This window comes from Simochromis diagramma, unplaced genomic scaffold (genome assembly GCF_900408965.1).
Source record: "Simochromis diagramma unplaced genomic scaffold, fSimDia1.1 OVJJ01000411.1, whole genome shotgun sequence".
In the NCBI taxonomy this organism is placed as follows: domain Eukaryota; kingdom Metazoa; phylum Chordata; class Actinopteri; order Cichliformes; family Cichlidae; genus Simochromis; species Simochromis diagramma.
This window is the reverse complement of record NW_024386735.1, coordinates 1,685,496-1,704,673: the sequence shown is the minus strand read 5'-3', so window position 1 is coordinate 1,704,673 and position 19,178 is coordinate 1,685,496. Positions and strand designations below refer to the sequence as shown.

Genomic DNA, 19,178 nt, shown 5'->3' with positions numbered 1-19,178 from the left:
ATCCTTCTAATTTTGAACCTGCTGTGAAAAAGAAGAGCAAACACATACTGAGAACGACTGAACTAATATAGAGACACGCAGAGCCAAAAGAAAGATCAAACATCTTTGTCAGGTGACCCCTGACATTTTGGCTCCTCCCTCTTCTCCATGCAACCAGCAAGCATGTTGGGAAAACCAACAAAGGATTCTGGGAAAGACAGTTGGGAGACTTTTTCCCCCCCTTTTTTCAATATAAACAACATCTGTGTATGTGTATGAGACAAAGAGAGGATTACATGTTTTTGAGCACTAGTTTTTATTGTTATTATTATTTGATTTTTTTTCCTCCTGAGAATAATTTTAGCTCTGATTCAACATTGTCCCAGATTGTGGCGCACGTCATGGCACTGAAATCATTTTTATGCTGGGAAAAGAAGCTTTTCTGAAATGATTGATTTGGAAATGTAGTTTTCTTGTTTGGTGTTCCTGACAGTGTCCTTGGGGTAGAGCACTTACACTTGGCTGAGTTACACACACGCTCAGTGAAATCAAGCAATCGAGAGACTGATAGTGTGAATGCAATAAAATAATTGGTTTATTGGTTTATTCACTGGAGGCAAAAGTTATGAAAAAGGCTGGTGACAGCACTGGAGCTATTATTTATTTATTTTGGAAAATGATCCTTTATCCTGAGAATTTAGAAAGAGTAATGCCTTTCTCATGTGAAAATCAGGATAATATTTGGGCATTAAGACTGGAGGCTGGTGAAAACAAGTAGTCAAAAGCACATAGTGCCTGTCCAAAAAACCCCTTACAGCATGCAACTACCCTGCAAACGTTATTACTGGACTCAGAAACGTTATCTCTTCTACCCTGTTTAGTTTTTGGCTAGGAAGAACTAATCATCTGGTGTCATACTATGTTAATTTTAATTACCCAGAATACTCCAAAAAGTTTGTGCCTCAGTGTTCAACACACTTAGAGCCACTGAGAGTGGATTTAAGAAGGCAAACCAACTCAAAGCCATTATAAACCAGGACATTTGCACAGGTAGAGGACAGTCCTATGAAAGAGTCAAATGCACTTGGAGGTAATGTCTGTATGCAGATATTATTTTATTAGAACAAGAGTTAGTGCAGTTCTAATTAAGTTGAAAGTCAATATTTGGTGTAAGTAGTCTTCAGGAATAGTTCTCCAGGCTTCTTGAAGGAGCTCTTCTTTGGATGTTTCTGCCTTTTGTTCTGTTCTCTGTCAACATGATCCCACACTGCTTCAATAATGTTGATGTCCGGGCTCTGGGGAGGCCAATCCATGACTGATAGTGTTCCACTGTGTGTTTTTCTATCCAGGTACGATTTTACTGCATTGGCAGTGTGCTTGGGATCAATAACATGATGAAAAATAAAGCTGTTACCAATCGGGTGCTTTCCAGTTAGTATTACATGGTGCATCATAATCCGAGGGTACTTTTTCTGCATTTAGAAATCTATCAGTTTTAACAAGGTCTGCAACACTGACTGGAATACAGATCAAACCATGATGGAGCCTCCTCCGTGTTCCAGTTATAGAATAGTCTGTCCAGCTTCTACCTCTAACCAACTCCGGGGCGATCGTGGCTCAAGAGTTGGCAGTTCGTCCTGTAATCGGAAAGTTGCCGATTCGAGCCCCGGCTCAGACAGTCTCGGTCGTTGTGTCCTTGGGCAAGACACTTCACCTACTGGTGATGGCCAGAGGGGTCGATGGCGAGATATGGCAGCCTTGCTTCTGTCAGTCTGCCCCAGGGCAGCTGTGGCTACAACTGTAGCTGCCTCCACCAGTGTGTGAGAGTGAATGAATAGCGCTATATAAATGCAATCCATTATTATTAACCAGCACTTCTCACATTCCTGTCCACAAACCTGAGCATCAAGCAGAATTTTCCTTTCCCACATTTTGGCCTGCAGTAGTTAAGTTTGTCTTAAAAGTAAAAGATCATCTTGTTATATTATTACATTTTCCTGAGTCTGATTTGTAGAGTTGTGTTTGAAAATCCCGTTTGTTGTCTTGTTTACATTTAATCAAAAAGGACTCTTGAGAGTTCATATCTCACAGCTACATCATAGGCGTAACTCTGAAGTGCAGGTAAACTCAGACTTGTATTTTGTGTTCTGCTTCATAGAGCTGGTACAGTCCAATCCTGGATTTGGCTCCGTATTGTGTTTACTTTAATAATGATGGTCAGATGTTGCATCGGATACATATTACATTACTTTTTGGGATCAGAAGCAGATGTGGAGAACATTCACACAATCCCTGCTTAAGGCAGAAAAGTACAGCACTGTACTCTCTTCCCACCTTGCAAACTGTGTGGATGAGCCAGTTTTCAAGTTTGCAGTATTCACTCACCGGCCAATTTGTTAGGTACACCTCGCTAATGCTGGGTTAAACCTCCTAAAGTCTTCAGAGCTCTCTTAATTTGTCATGTCACAGATTCAACAAGGTGCTGGACGCACTCCTCTGAGATTTTTATCCATGTTGACATGACATCATCACACAGTTGATGCAGATTTGATGTGAATCTCCTGTTCCACCCAATCTCCTGTTTCTGTTCCTCCCAAAGGTGCTTTATTGGATTGAGATCTGCTGACTGTGGAGGTCATTTGAGTTCAGTGAACTCATTGTCATGTTTTAGAAACCAGTTCGAGATGACTGAGATGGTACATTGTGGTCATAAAGGGACGGACACGGTCAGCAACTAAACTCAGTTAGGTTCAGCTGCTGCCAAGGACTAGAAGTGTGCCAAGAAAAACATATTTTTTAAATGTTTTTTTTTTCAGTTCATTAGCTCTAAAAAAGAGCATTTGGGTTATTAAAATCTCCAGAGTAACAAGTAAAAGTGGAATAAATGTAGTCAAGTTTATATAATTTCTAATCTTTTTAGAAGTGAATCTGAGTGCACATTTGGCATAACCAGTAAAATTTAGTTAAAAAGATTTTCCAAATTTTGCTGACTTTCCAAAATAAGGTTTACAGCTTGTAGCAGATATTTGGAATATATATATCTAACTTCATTAATGGGTCCATCCATGGTGCCATCACCGTGATCAGTGTTTCTGACTCTCCCCACTGATGCACTGAAACAAATAACATTATGCAAACAGTAAGAAGAAAGAAAAAGTTCAGTGTCTTTATATTCAAGCGTTGCAGCATTAATCTAAATATTATAAAATTATTTAGATTTATATGCATCTCTTTGGTTTGCATCATTGTAGTAATCCTCTCTTCCATCCGTATGTTGCAGTACATTTTACACTCATGACAGTCTGCTGATGTTGGGTTTTTCACTTCTGAGGATAATGTGAGGTGTTACTTGTAGAAGTCAGCCACCCTGAGTGCAGCAGAGTGATTTTACTGGAGTCAAATAATGTACAAAAAATGACTTTAAGGGCAGATGTGGATGCAAATTTCATATGATGACCCATATGATGACATGTGATGACACACACACATCCAAGATGACTCTTGGATGTTATGACAGATGTGAGAGGAGCAGTACATGCCGTCGCACCTCTAGGTTGCAGGCAGCCATCTGCTACAGTATATTATAGAACCTAAAAAAGGAAAAGCTAAAGCTACCCGGATGTCAGAGCAAGCTATAAACCACTGGCCTTGGTATGAGCAACACATCAAAGCAGTTTGGAGACAAAGGGATGGATGTTATCAAATGAACTTATACAAATAGATGAAAAGGACTTAACTTAAGTTTTTGTTTGTATATGCTGTCCACTGAAGCTCTTACAAAGAAAATCTAAATCAACAAAAATGACTTCCAATTATTGTTAATCAATAATAATTTATCTTGTTTTTCTGTTTAATGAGCAGTGGCAATTCATCTGTGGGCAAAAGATATATCACCAGCAAGTGGAAGAGGTCAGTAGAGGGAGCAGAAAGCGTCGCAGTTAGGATCCTCTTACACCTAATTATTAATGTATTTTTTTTTTTACTTTGTTTGGCATCAGATTAGTACAGTGGCACTGTGAAGCAAAACACTACAACAAACAAAAAGTAGCAAAACAAGAAAAACAAAAAAAGGTGTTTTTTCTCTGTAGAAACATTATATGACATTTTTTTGTATTTGCTGAATAGACAGATCTCCCGAATTTTAGTACATCTGTTACACCTATAGATGACACGAGCGTGTACAAAACTTTGGTAGTGTAACTAAATTTTCTGGTTCCAGTGGTGTGAAAAAAACATTTCACTCCACTCTAAATTAAAACACACACATACACAAACTTGCTTAGATGGAAGAAGCTTCTCAGTTTGATAGGCTGACAGTCAGACACACTGATATAGATGAGGGTTATTTAAAGCACACATCCTGATGCTTGAGCTACAGTTACCATGACAACCTGTTTGTGTGAGCATGTGTATGCACGAGTCCTCCACATGAACCCTGCTAACTTACTTTCTTTTCTGAAAAGGATGCTGATCAGACTAAAAACTGCTTCTTGGGTCTCACTAATTCACTTGTTGCTGTTCTGCTGCTCTCATTAGGAAAAATAGACACAGGACAAGCTTTCTACTATTAACCTTTTCTTGTTTGTGAACTTTGTTTAATGAATTTTTGCAGCTTGTGTTGATGCCCCACACTGAGAATATCTTGCAGTGGGGTTAGTCTAGCCATTCATAAATGTTCGCTATTGTTTTAGTGTGGAAGGGGACATTCTGGGGACCATGCATAACTTTAACTAAAGGTTTCTATTTAGTTATGAATGGCTATAAATTTAAACATTTGCTATGTGGATTGTTTACTCTGCAACAGACGAGCAACCTTTCCAAGGTTAACCCCACCTTTCACCCTGTGGTAGCTGCTATAGGCTCCAGCCCCCCCCCACAACCCTGTATTGGATAAGAAGAAGGCTGGATTGGATGGATGGCGTTAAGAGACTTTTTTAGGTCGTTGTTGGTGCATGGTGGTGCTGTGGTGGTTCTCCATGTTCTCCTCATGCCTTTGTGGCTTCTCTCTGGTTTCCTCCCACATTCCAAAGACTTGGGTTAGGTTAACTGCTGATTTTAAATTGGTTGTAGGTTTGAGCATGCATCTGGCTTTCTGTGTTAGTCCTGTGACAGACTGGTGACATGCCTCTCTTGCCCTGTGAGACACCCACAGCACTAAAAATATACAAGTTTGTCAAGTATGATCACCTGTCAGTCACATGAGCGTGTTTCACTCAAACCTGTAGAGAAAGTCATGTACTTTACATAGCTGCACATCCTCTACACCAGGGGTCCCCAATCCCAGTCCACGAGGGCCGGTGTCCCTGCAGGTTTTTGATCTCACCCTGGGTCAACACACCTGAATCACATGATTAGTTCATTACCAGACCTCTGGAGAACTTCAAGACATGTTGAGGAGGTAATTTATCCATTTAAATCAGCTGCGATGGATCAAGGACACATCTAAAACCTGCAGGGACACCGGCCCTTGTGGACTGGGATTGGGGACCCCTGCTCTACACCTTTGTACACTTTTGATGTTGCCACAACATTCAGGAAACGTACAATGGCCTCTTTTACACTTGTACCTACTTAGCTCAACTCGACTCGATTGTACTTAACCCTTTTTTTAAATTCGGTTTCAACAGTTTTCCACTACAATTGAGTACCATCTCACTGTCACGATCTTGGGTCTTTTGACCCAGTGTTTTGAGTTTATATATATATATATATATATATATATATATATATATATATATATATATATATATATATATATATATATATATATATATATTGATGTTTATGTTTTTTAATTATGCCTAGGTTGCTGTGACAGTTCATTGTGATTCCCCGTGTGTCTTCAACCCCTGTGTTTAAGTCTCCCTTGTCCTTCATGTGTTTCATGCCTGCGTCTCATTATGTTTCCTGTTTTATTTTGAAGAGGTGTCAAATACTGAGCTTCAGTAAAGATTCAATTTGGAGTTATTTAAATTTCCTATCACCTTAAATCTTCACTCAAAGACAAGTATCTTTGACAGTGTATATATAGTATATATATATATATATATATAGTATAGTGTATATTATGTATAAGAGACAAATATTGTTCTTTTAATATGTTGTCATTTCTAAATTTGGCTCAATGCTTAAATATATGTGTAAAAACAAAATGTACGAGCTGTGAAAACTGTTTCTGATAGAATGAAGAGTAGACTTATATATTAAATATTCCTTTATTGGGTGAGAAAATTACACCAAGTCATACAGAACAGATATAAGAGCCTTAAACAGGCTGACTTCTGCTAAATGGGTCAAACTGGGCAGATAGTATACAAACACATAACATCCTTATAGAATATGATGTAACACTATAGACCAACTTACCTCAGAATATATAAAGCATATAAACAATTACAGCAATATGATGCAACAAACAAAGCAGTACTACTAATCCAAAATACTCAAAGCTTCATAGAACTGAAACAAACATGGCAGCATCACTGACTTTCAGCCTGTTCTGTTTGTGGATATTATCCATAAAATCATCACATTCTCAGTAAGATTAAGGTCAGCTATTGAACCGTGTATTTTATAAAGTAAAGACTTTAAAACCAAGTTGATGCTGAGAGTACTCACATCACTAATGTCACATAACTTTGCCGACATGTGGTCATTCATAACGCGGCCCAGCCAATTCCAACAATAGCGACAGTTACTTTGTTGTAATATTAATCTTATTACTTTTTCTGGGTCACAAAATAAACTTTTAAGATATTTTCAGGCGAGAAAGTAGCTGTGTAAACTTTAAATATCTGCTCGGTTTATCAAGACATGACATATTTGTAAAAGTGCTACGACATTTTCAGAGACGTCTGTTATCCAGCAGCTCAATAGCTAGCCGGGAGCTTGAGGGTCACTAGAACTGCTGAGAACGGCAAACTCCCAGCACATCGTTTTCAAAGCCCCCATTACTCAGATTAAACATGATATATAAGTCACTTAGATAACTTAAAAATGTTATTGTTTGGCTTTTTTCAGTGTTTTATTTGTTCATGAGTTAATCGTTTTGGCTGAGATTACAGCTGAATAAACGTCGAATGGAAAACTGATTAAACAGAAGTGTGATCGAGAATTTACGCCAGTGTCCTGTTATATTTTAGATAGCAAGGAGCAGACAGCTGAGTTTATGAAACTCCACTGAGACAGGTGGTGATGCAAATCTGAAGGCGAGACTGTCCAATTTCACCACAGCCGCTCAATTCCGGCCTACCTAGCCTTCGGAGGACCCGGCCCACGTAGGCCACAAAGGCCGGGTCCTCAGGAGGATACAGCCTATGAATCTGGACACAGCTTCAATGTGCACGGGGTCGTTATAGCAACATGGCTAAAAGTCCAGTGACTTGTTTGTATGCCACAAACACAACAATGGAGGACGTTGAGGTGGCTGCATACCTACTGCTCGGTCTATGACATCTTGTCAGACTCAGGAACCATGTTGCCAGGTTTCAGAAATTGTGCATATGATTGTTGTTAAGGATTCACTCTCATGACTCAAAGAGTGACACCACTGACAGGCTAATCGGGGGCATGCAGTCTGCTGACATCACATTTTCAGGTTGATTCAGATCGCTTTGAACCCAGGCCGAGCAGGTACTAAAAAAGTACCTGGTACCAGGTTCTACTACCTAATGTAAAATCCTAAAAACCAAGTCGGGTCAAGCAGAGCCGAGTAGGTACTAGTAGAAGCGAGACAAATGTGATATGACTCAGTCTTTGAATGTTAGAGTGCAGAAGTGTAAAGACTTAGAGAGTGCGTCCCATCCCAGAGTCCTACTGCAAGAAACTTATAAATAATTGGAAGATGCTGCCCACAGATTCTGTCCATTATGATATTATTCCCATGGAAATGACCCAACCTCTGCAAACGGTGCTATGTAAAAATCAGCTGCTAAACCTGTTAAAATGTGGGCTGGTTCTTCAAATAACAAGTGGCTCTATACCAGCACTGTGTTGATGACAAAGAGTAGGGTAGGGAGTGTTTTTTTTTTTTTTTTAAATGAAACATTTCATAGGGGACCTAATTACTATGATAACTAAAGTAGTCCAGTCTTTTATCAGAATACCAAGAAATGTGATGCTGTTTTTCACCCAATCCTGTGTTTGTTAGAGGGATATCTCAAATATCTGCCAGTGCATAGATGGCCTTGGTACACCAAGCCAAGGAACAATTGATTAGCTACTGGTGTTTCAGATTGAGATCTGGGATTTCTGCCATCAGATGAAGTTTTAGCCTTACCTGCAAACCTTACAAAAGAAATCTGTGCATGCACTTGCAGTGGCAGGAAAACAGAGTCTGGATGTTTTCTGTTAGTAGAACAAATGAAGAGTTTTAGTCTTTTTTCTGCAGCGAAAATGCACAATTGGAATTACATGCGGTCGCTAGTTGTCTTTAAAAAAAACAACAACTAGTACATTGCTTACATTTTCTTTTCTAGTCTTTTGATTTCAAACTTTCTCGTCTTGCTACTTGTCTGTGCACCGTTTCATCAAAGTTGGCCCACTTCTCCAAAAACTTCTCAGCGAGGAGAGATAATGATGGCAGAACTCTGGCTGCCTCTAGGCAATGGTGTGTAACCATATACACATACACACACTGGGTGCCAAAACCACACATGGCATATTTGCTCTTAACAACCCTTCAGGGAAAACACACACACACACATGATGAGGTAAACTGATGCAATCTAACTGAAAGTGTCGATTCAGCAGAAAAAAATGCAATGACAAGAAATAAAGTATCATCCACCGTTTCCATGTTTCCACAGCGTGTGTGAGATAGCAGATAGGAACTGGTGATAGTTTTCCACTGCTATCACACTGCTTCCATAAACATTTTTCGTCAGTCTTGCTGTCTGATTGCCATGGTAACCTCTACACCTGTCATGTGCAGACATACACACACCGACACGGTCACAGCCCCAAATTAGTTCAATCCTTCCTGGTCGAAAAACAGCACATGTCGGTGATTTTCTCCTCCGGCAGCAGCTTTTGCTCTTTTTAGACTTTCACAAACATCCTGTTTTCTTCGTGTAATTATGACAATTTCCGAATTGTAAATGCACACCTAAATTTTGTCACTGCGAGGAAGAAACACACCCACAAAGCTAATTATAGCATGTGTGAGGACATCTTGTCCTCTGATCTCATCCCCTCTTAAAAATTATAAACAGCAGCTGTTGGTGATGAGCCTCCTGCATACTTATCTCCACTGCACGAGTCATTCAGGGAGTTTAATGTACTTCATGTTCTCAGAGAAACCTTAGATCTAAATGCAAAGGCAGAATAATTATTGCCTGTCATGGTTTACTTTAAACTGGCTTTCCCTTTGTTTGATTCGATGAAATGAACCTGCAAATGGTTTCTTACATTTGAAACTATGAATGGAGAGAGAGGTGTGGCTGTGACACAGTGATGAATGAAGTCATAAGGGAGGCTGAATGAAGTACTCTTCCTGATTGAACCTTTGCTAAGCTACATTAAATATCTTAAGCCCACAGTTCCAAAAGAAGTAGATTAAATAATGACAGGCACAAAATCCTTCTTTTAAGTTTTACAGTAATGATAAGTATACAGGATTAGTTCGTGCTCTAGTTTAAGCTCATTCATGCGTACTCCCTCTGAGTGTTTGCTATGTGACTTGAAAGCGGCGTATAGCAGGGGTTAAGCGGTTAGCATTTTAAAAGAGCAGTTGTTTCGCTGGGTAGATGCAGTAACGTGATCTCTGGTTTGGATTGCTGATGTTGTGCTTCATCAGGGGACATCATTATGCGATTATTGCGCTGTTGAATTTAGCCATATTAGCACTGTAATGCTGTTTTTTCTTTCTCTAAAATTACAATAACATTTTCTTAAAAAGAATATTTTTACAAATTTTCATGCAATCTAATCTGATGCTTTATTTATTCAGAAATGTATTTGGATGTCTTTAAAGCTTTAAGGCATTATAAACCTGCACAGGTTTTTATGTTTTTTTCTTCAGTGTGAAGCACATTGAGTTTACATTTAATAAAAATTGCCATTGCAAAACAGACTCAACAATTAACAATTTATAGATAGAAATATGCTTTCAGTCTTTAATGAAACTGGAATGCATTTCATTAACCATGTACAAAAATAGAGACGTAACATTTGCATCTACTCTCCTCTCTTTTTCCATTCGAATTACTTTCTATTAAAAGCTTCGTTCTATCTTTGTGTTTAATTTATGTTAAACTCTGACTTCATTATTTTTGACAAGTGCAGCATAGCTCAGTAAACAGTAGTTTATTTTTTCATGCAGCATTTAGCTGCACTGAATACTAACAAAAGAACCGTATACGTTAATCTGTTTTTACATATAGCCTACAACAAAATTCCCTGCTAGTCCGGTATTATATAAGTGCAGCTCTGTGTTTGGTGTTTGACTGTGAAAAAAAAAAAGCAAAAAAGTTGTTCAACGCTGGGGATAAAATTCACAAAAATAATTGGAGAACAGAACAAAAGAAATCACATAAAATAAATAGACAAAATAGTCATAATAATCTTTTTAATATCTCGCATGATGTTTGCATGCCTTAATCTTACATTTTACATAATTTAAATCTCATCATACACTATAAACAGATCCCTAAACCCTCCTCTGTGCATCTATAAACCTTCTGCACTAGTACTTAACATTTGATACTTTATTCATACCTGATGATAAGTCAGTATTTTTATACTTGAATTTATTTAGTTGTCAGCTGTCTCTATTTTTGCCATTATTTTTCTCAGGTTATTATTAATATATGAATGAGGCGGCCTTTTTTATATGTTTACATGAGATTACAGTAGATTGTTACATAACCCCTTGCACGTGCTCGCTATATTAAAGTGAAGCAGCCTGGTGATTCATTGCACACATGGATAACTAAATGGCAGAAAGTCAGAGCAGGGAATGAAGCGTTACGTAACATGAATCAAGCACACACATGTGTATGATCAAGTAAACTGGGCGAAAAAATCCCTCATTCATTCACTGAAGATTTGGCATGTTCGTGTGTGTATGATTTGGTGTATTAGTGTGCGATCACGCGAGCACATCCAACTCTGACTGGCAGATTGCTTGCAGTGAAATGTCAGCTGCCCACACCATGCAACATGCTGTGCTGCTGCTGTGTGCGTGTGTGTGTGAGCGCTTCATTCACAAGAGCACGCGATAGAGTGACAGGCAGACAGACAGATGGGAGGAGGGCTGCAGAGACAGTAGGGAGGAAAAAATCAATACATAATTTCAAAACAAGTTCACTTTTTCATCATATTTAACTGATACTCTGATGCGATATGGATTAATGCGTGACACAGATCTATTCCTCATTAAACTCAAAGAGCCAGTAATAATAAAAAAGGGTTGAAAATTTCTGCAAATCCTGCCCTGATCGACTGAATGAGCTCACAACAAATTTGCCTTTTTCTAGAACAGTACTGCAGTCACATGTATAAGCTTCTTTTTCATATTCGAGGCTGATAAAATACATTGACGTACTCTCATCAGCCACTCTAATATCTACACTTTCCTACCGCTACTGTCAGAGCTGCTTTAAATCTTCATGGCACAGATTCAACAAGGTGCTGGAAAACTTCCTCAGAGACTTTGATCCATGTTGACATAACAGCATCACAGTTGGTGCAGAATTCTTCATCTTGAAAACTGCAGCAGACCAGGCATCATTTTATGGTCTTTTTTTCCAGTTTTGGTGAGCCTGTGTGGAATGTAGTCTGTGGTGTTTTGTTTTATAGTCCATCTGCTTCAAGGCTGGATGTGTTCTGCATTCAGAGATGCTCTTCTGCATCCTTGGTTGTAAAAAAGTGGGTGTTTCAGATACTGCTAAATTCTTATCAGATGTTTGGCCCCTCTCTCCTGCCATCAACCCCCCCCCCCCAACACACACACACACACACACACACACACACACACTTTGGGAACCACTGCTCTAGAGGGGGAGGGAAAATCCCAGCAGATCCAGAAGTTTGAATTCTCAAACCAGCCCCCCCAACAACACCAACAACCATACCAAGTTCAAAGTCACTTAAATCACCTTTCTTCCCATTCTAAACTTCAGGAGGTTGTCTTGACCTAGCTAAATGTCACAGCAGTGTCACACCAATGTGACTGGTTGATAATGAGTAGCTGAAAAGGTATATATATATAAAAGGATTATATACCTATAAAGGTATATAAAAGGAAAAAAATCATCAAGGCTCAGCTTATCTCAGTGATCACAAAATACACAGAGGATGCCACACCTGAGTTTCAGTTACCAATTAACGTTAGTATATTTAAACTAAAGGTGGGGAGGCCTGGCAACAAAGAAACAAAAAGGTGTAAGGTGAAATTCCACACAATGGGCCGCAGGACCCACAACTTCCTTCCTGAGAATAATGAGCTCAGAAAACAAAAATAACCAATAAAGCTTTCAACCTGGAAGGAAAGGAAAAAAAATCTTTACAAGGAAGCAGGGAAACGAGAGTGCAGCAGAAATGAAGAAAAGGGTGGGTAGCAGTTACAGTCACTGTTATTAAGTGAGAGAAATACAATGTTAGCAAATGGCTCAGATAACCACACAAGCAAATGGATCGATCTATGTGTTTCAATCTTCAGATGAATCCCATGATTGTGCCGAAAAGTTTGACCACATGGTACATAAAAGAAGATTAAAGCACAGCAGATGATTATTTAATCAGAGTTAATGATTTATTAACTTTACTATATAAGTTAGTAATAGATTAACTTCCTTAAATCCACACATTGGTAGATGGAATAGAAACAAAGTAAACAGAAAGTTAAACAGTGTGATGACAGATGCTGGTGACATTTTGTTCTTTTGTAATCTCACCATCATGTCCCTAATCCCAGATACACTCAAACTGCTTCAAAGTTGCTCTGAAAACTCATTGTAATGACTCTATTGTCTAGCTTCATATTTACACCTGTCATCTTGCTGTGTCATTACTCACATGGTGAGTGCGTACCTGTTCCCCAACAGGAATGTCTCCTCCTTTGGGAGTGTGGTACAGTGTCATGCTCCTCTCCGAATGCTAATTTGTGCACGAATATGTGCATGATTGATAGAATGATAAGTGGAATAACCAGAAGTGTGTGTATGTGTGTGTGTCTGGTTGTAGTGGGCTGTCCTTCCTTGGCCCTCCCCACCGCAGTAAATCCAGCTCTCTGGCTCTGACATCATAAAGAGGCTAAGACCAGTCCCCGGGGGCCCAGAGAGAAATCCACGTTCCTCAGTGTGTGCATGCATTATGTGTATTCTGCTTTTTTGTTCTCTGTCCTAATTCAAATTCATGCCCATGCTGTTTCTTACGTGTGGCCTGTGAAATGATCCAGCAGAGCAGTAAGTGAAGTGGAAATCTGAAATTCAGTTGCAGCAGAAACTGAAATCTGAAATAATTTTACTTTGCATCCAAGTCCATATTGTTCCCTTGAGGCTCACGTTGTCAATCCATTTTAATTCCCGTGTGTATGCGTGTGTCCAAGAAATCCATCTGCTCTCCCCTTGTTAAGATCAGCCTCAGAGGGACCCTTGAGCACAAATCCTCCCCTTCTTGCGCTCATTTACCAGACGTAAATGAAACATCAGCTTCAGTATGCGAGTCCATCTCATGTCTTACAGTCTGTATAATTTTTAGTTATTACATTTGTAAAAAAAGAAAAAAAATCACAAAAACCACTGAAAACAAGGTGATTTCTAAAACACCTCTGATGTATAGTGATTGTCCAGTTATAGCTTAGCAACACTAGATTTACTAAACCTGCGCAAATTTGCGTAACTTCCCTAAACCCAACACCTACTAGAATTACTGGCTTTTTTATTTTCTGGTGCAAGTCCTGAGGTGTTAATCACCCCGCTGAGAGTTTCACAGGTCGTCAGCTCGTTTCTCCTCCAGCTTTTGTTGTGCAAACCACCCATTATCCTTGAGGCCTGGCACATTTGCATTTGCTCACTCAGAGTTGCTCAGATCCAAGCCAAGCCAAACCTCTGTGTTACAACCTTCAGAAATTCCTGCCATATCGATACAAAAGACACACATTCACAATATATGGGTACACAAGTCTGTTTTATTTCAAAGTGTTTCAAACTTTACAGCGTTTGCAGACCCAGTGTTCATCATCCCTGCATTTGGCACAGGTGAATTTCTGACATGTTGCACAGGTAAACCTGCTGCGATTCCTGTTACAGCTCTCTTGCACCTGGCACTGCGTTGTCTTTCCAGACACTGGCACAGCAGCTGCAGCAGCTTCAGCAGCCTGTGCTAATATTTCCTTGTGCTGCATGAATCGGCAACGAAGTTCCTGAGCTAGAAGACTCAGAAACAATCTTCTTTTGCCTGTCCACCCTGTACATGCCTTGTACAAAATGTAGGCATTTCCTGCTGCCAGGTCCAGCATATTGTAGAAAACTGCTACTGGCCACCTGCGTGTTGCTGCTCTTATGGAATACATCCGCGCAAGTTGAGGAAGTTCACGCCGGACTTTATTCACCGTGCCCAGTAACGTTGTTTTGCGCTGCAGCAGTCTGTGCGACAGTGACAGTGAAGTAAAGAAATTGTCCGTTGTGACGTTTCTCCCATCATCCAAAAACGGCTCCATCAGTTTCATGACCACGTTCTCTGCCAGCCTCTCTCCCTTCTGACGACTGGGGTCCTTTCCCAAGTAAGGAGATGCACTGCAGACATATTTGGTGTCCAGGTCTGTGGCCATCCAGAACTTGATCCCAAATTTGTCTGGCTTTGTTGCGATATACTGTGTGAATGGACAACGAACCTTGGTAGGGAACAGCTGTTCATCTATGGTCATGTGTTCTCCTGGAGTGAAACTCTTAGCACAGTTCTCGTTGAAGCGTGTCCAGATGTCAGAGATCGCTGCAAATTTGTCTGTTTTCACCCGTTCTGCCCACGTGTCCTTGTCATCAAATCGAAGGTGTTGCATAATTGAAATGAATCTATCTCGGGGCATTGTCTCTTTGATTACTGGCACCAGAAATCTTTCTGACCAGCAATCCACAATGGCACCAACGGGACACATGATTGCTCTTACAAACAGGATTGAAATGAATGCCATCAGTTCATGAACTGACAAATTCCAGTCTGGCTCTGTTCTGCGGGCTTGATGTACCGTACACTCTCTGATGGTGTGCAGCATTCCCACGTCTAACAGGCAAAGGAAGCTTTGGTGCACACTTGTAATTTTACGCTGTCGGAAGATAAACAAATAGAGAATGGTAAATTTACATGAACCTCACTCTAAATGGGTTTATATAAATATCATATGTAATATGGCAGTGACAAACCTTAGCAGACTCTGTGGGTCCAGCTTGTGCAGTGAAGCACGAGCGATTTGCTCCTGCACTGGGTATTCCATTGTCCTCCTCTACCCACAAAGTGCCGTCTTTTGCCGTGTGGCTCAGACAGGGTTTCCCAGTACCACGGGGCCTCTTCCGTGGAGGCATGTTGGGCTCTTGTTCCGTCTCCTTTTCAGATTCTTCTGAGGAGGTATCAGTGGCCTGCTGGACAAATGAAACCTCTCCTCCATCAGAATCTGCTTCGTCCATTTCCTGAAGCAAGGCCCAAGCCTGTTGCGCGGAGAGGTTCTTCCTGCGGGGCAGTGATACGGAGGCCATCCTGATGTGCGTTCTCAGAAATGCGTAGAAGAAATGATTCTCCCTCCTGGTCGGTCTGCTTTTATGCACAGCACTGTGCTGTAGTCAAGCAATGCCACTCCTACACATACACAAATCTCTCCTGGTTGGGGGAGGGTGTTTTGCACAACAAAAGCAGGAGAACAATGGAGCTGAAGGCCTGTGAAAATCTCAGCGGGATGCTAGCACTAGAATTACTGAGCCTTTTTTCCTGCTGCAAGTCCCTACTACTACATTTACTAACCCTGCGCAAATTTGCATAAATTCCCTGAACCTAACACCTCCTAGCACCCTGCTGAGAGGCCTTCAGCTCCATTGTAGGGTTGTAACACAGATTTTTCTCTTGCCTTGGATCTGAGCTACTCTGAGTGAACAAATGCAAATGTTCCAGGCCTCAAAGATAATGGGTGGTTTGCACAACAAAAACAGGAGGAGAATCGAGCTGATGACCTGTGAAAATTTCAGCAGGGGTGATTAACACCTCGGGACTTCCACCAGAAAATAAAAGTCAGTAATTCTGGGAGGTCTTACCGGTAGGTTCAGGGGATTTACGCAAATTTGCGCAGGTTTAATAAATCTAGTAGTAGGGACTTGCACCAGGAAAAAAAAGGCTCAGTAATTCTAGTTTAGCAAGCCTAACTAGGTACAGCAAACCCGTAACTCTTCAGATTTTCCACATGTGCAGTTTTTGTGAATGGGGGACAAGTTTGATCCTCAACATTTCATGCGGTTGAAGGATTCTTGGTTTGGTTTTTCTTTCCAGAACTAAACGTATGTGCAAAAAGTATATATACATCCCTGTAATGTGAGCAAGTGTGAGCACCTCTATAAAAGCAGAAGTTTAACACAATTCCAAGGTGAAAAGACATCATCTGTGATCTTAGAAAAGCAATTGCTTCTGCCTATCTAGGAAGGGTTTGGCTATAAGGCCAAATTTGAAGACTATCAATCTACAGCGAGAAAGACTGTTTACAAGTGGAAAACTTGGTGGCCATGATCAGACTGTGCAATTCTTAAAGAAACTTCAAAAGATGCAAGAGCTACATCTGAGACTCTACAGGCCTCAGTTAGCATGTTAAAGCGCTTAACAGTATAATTAGAAAAAGACTGAATAAATATGGGTTGTTTGGAAGAATTGGAGAAAGCCTCCTCGCTCTAAAAAAGAAATGGCAGCAAAGCTTAAATTTGCAAAGCTGCATCTGAGCAAACCACAAGACTTTGGAAACAATGTCCTTTGAACAGATGAGACTAAAGTGGAAATGTTTGGCCATAATGCACAGCACCATGTAGGGAGAAACCCAAATATAGCATAGCAGGAGGAATGATGATTGGGCCTTGTTTTACAGCCAGGGGACCTTAGCACCTTGAGTTACCATGAGCTCCTCTGTATACCAAAGTATTCTAGAGTCAAATGTGAGTCTAACAGCTAAGGCACAGCAGCAAATCTATAGCAGAATGGCTGAAAAAGAAAAGAATCAAGGTGTTGTAATGAACCAATCAAGGTCCAGACCTCAGCCTGAGTGAAATGCTGTGGTGTGCAACCTTAAGAGAGCTGTGCATAAACAAATTACTGCAAACCTCAATGAATTCCTCTGCAATGATATGAGCGACTGATAAAGACATACAGAAAACAGTGAATTCACATTACTGCTGCTAAAAGTGGCTCTACAAGCTACTAAATCATGGGATGGACTAAACAGTGAACATGGGGGTCCCATGGAAACCTTCTTTTTCCCATGACTGTAGCTACAGAGGCAGTATGCCTTATCTTTTACATCTAAAGTTCTCAGTGAGTAAAAACCTGAACTGTGAACACTTCTGGGGCAAACCGACCTCAGAGGTAATTGTCATCTTACTTGCTAAAATTGCTGTACTGTCAGGTCAGGATATTCCTCAAGTTTACTGTGCTGAAGCTGAGCTATAAGAACAGAAACTTCTGGTCAGCGTATGCCAGCTCAAACTTGGATTTAACCACTCTGTGTTCAGATACCTGGAGTTTGCACACTGTTTCAGTCTCTTATTTAAAGCTTTTTGATGCAGCTCACCACGCCAACACTGCACACCTCCTGCTGTCTTCACAAAGTCAGAATTTTTATTTTGTTTCCCTTTATCTCACTCGCACAACCATACTAGAGTTACGGACAGTACACCTCAACTATTATGCATGAGACCTTGTTGCTAGGCAACACTGGCCTATGTCAGAATGTCTTTACATGCAAGATCAGACTGTGCATTTTTTTTTAAGTAGTATTTTTGCAAATGTTTTGCAGACCAGTTTGATTGGTGGTTTATCAGAAGAGGCATGTGAAGGTGGAGATGAGGATATCTGTGTGTGTGTGTGTGTGTGTGTGTGTGTGTGTGTGTGTGTGTGTGTGTGTGTGTGTGTGTGTGTGTGTGTGTGTGTGTGTGCTTGCCGGTCATGCACTCTGTTTTAGTATTTTTTCTTTTGCTGCCAAAATTAACCCCACAAACTTTAACATTTCGCTTTTATTAATTCCCCCGATTTACTTTAAATTTGTTTTAAGTATTTCTCACATTCACATCTCACTTACTTTGTTTTTCTTTGCTTTGTCTTTGTTTTGTGTTTTTTTATACAGATTTTTTAAAGCTTCCAGTGTGGATATTGTGGAATTTTAACAATTTAAATACTGATCATTATTGTAAGGTAATTTAAAGATTATACGTTTATTATAGAGAAGAAAAACAGAGAGACATACGTGTGTGTGTGTGTGTGTGTGTATGTGTATGTGTGACTCATTGTACATTACATAATTTTGAAGCTGAAGGAAGTGACAGGTGGGGCGGGACAATGTGGTGTTTATATTTTGAACAGTGAAAACTGTCCATCTAATCCTCATGTTAAGCTTCAGAGCTGAACTCGAAGCACCGCATGTCCTCACATTTGGATGTTACGCCCTAGAATAGAACAACACTATGTGATACGATCAAGGCTTTAAACCTGCAGCATCAAAAGTATTAAATCTAAATATACTGTTAAACACGTTTAACGTTACTAAAAAGAAACATTTCTTTTATAAAATGTTTTTTTTAAATGTGTGTGAATATATATATATATAGAGAGATAGATAGATAGATAGATAGATATTTTATACTCTATATTTTTAAAGCTTGAAACAAATACAGTTCACAATGGATTTTTTAAAATGTTGACACTAATAATAATGCAGGGATGTCCTGAGCGAAGCTGACTTTGATCTTAAGTTGGTCAGACCAGTGAAAAAGCATGATAAATGTGTTAAATCTGGTGATCGTGGCTCAAGAGTTGGCAGTTCGTCTTGTAATCAGGAGGTTGCCGGTTCGAGCCCCGGCTCCGACAGTCTCGGTCGTTGTGTCCTTGGGAAAGACACTTCACCTGTTGCCTACTGGTGGTGGTCAGAGGACCCGGTGGCGCCAGTGCCCGGCAGCCTCGCCTCTGTCAGTGCGCCTCAGGACAGCTGTGGCTACAATGTAGCTTGCCATCACCAGTGT

General features: G+C 40.2%; 2 protein-coding genes across 3 annotated transcripts in view; one reads left to right on the top strand and one right to left on the bottom strand.

Moving 5' to 3' along the window:
* LOC120738107 (sodium/potassium-transporting ATPase subunit alpha-1-like) overlaps positions 1 to 19,178 on the top strand; it is a 62,053-nt gene that overhangs the window by 7,027 nt on the left and 35,848 nt on the right. The gene's annotated exons all lie outside the window — the stretch shown is intronic.
* Positions 13,785 to 16,393, bottom strand: LOC120738424 (piggyBac transposable element-derived protein 3-like). The gene is made up of 2 exons (XM_040039686.1): positions 15,342 to 16,393; positions 13,785 to 15,244 (listed from the first exon to the last, which is right to left on the bottom strand). Exons 1-2 carry the CDS (start codon positions 15,669 to 15,671, stop codon positions 14,126 to 14,128), a joined length of 1,449 nt encoding a protein of 482 aa, XP_039895620.1. The 5' UTR covers positions 15,672 to 16,393; the 3' UTR covers positions 13,785 to 14,125.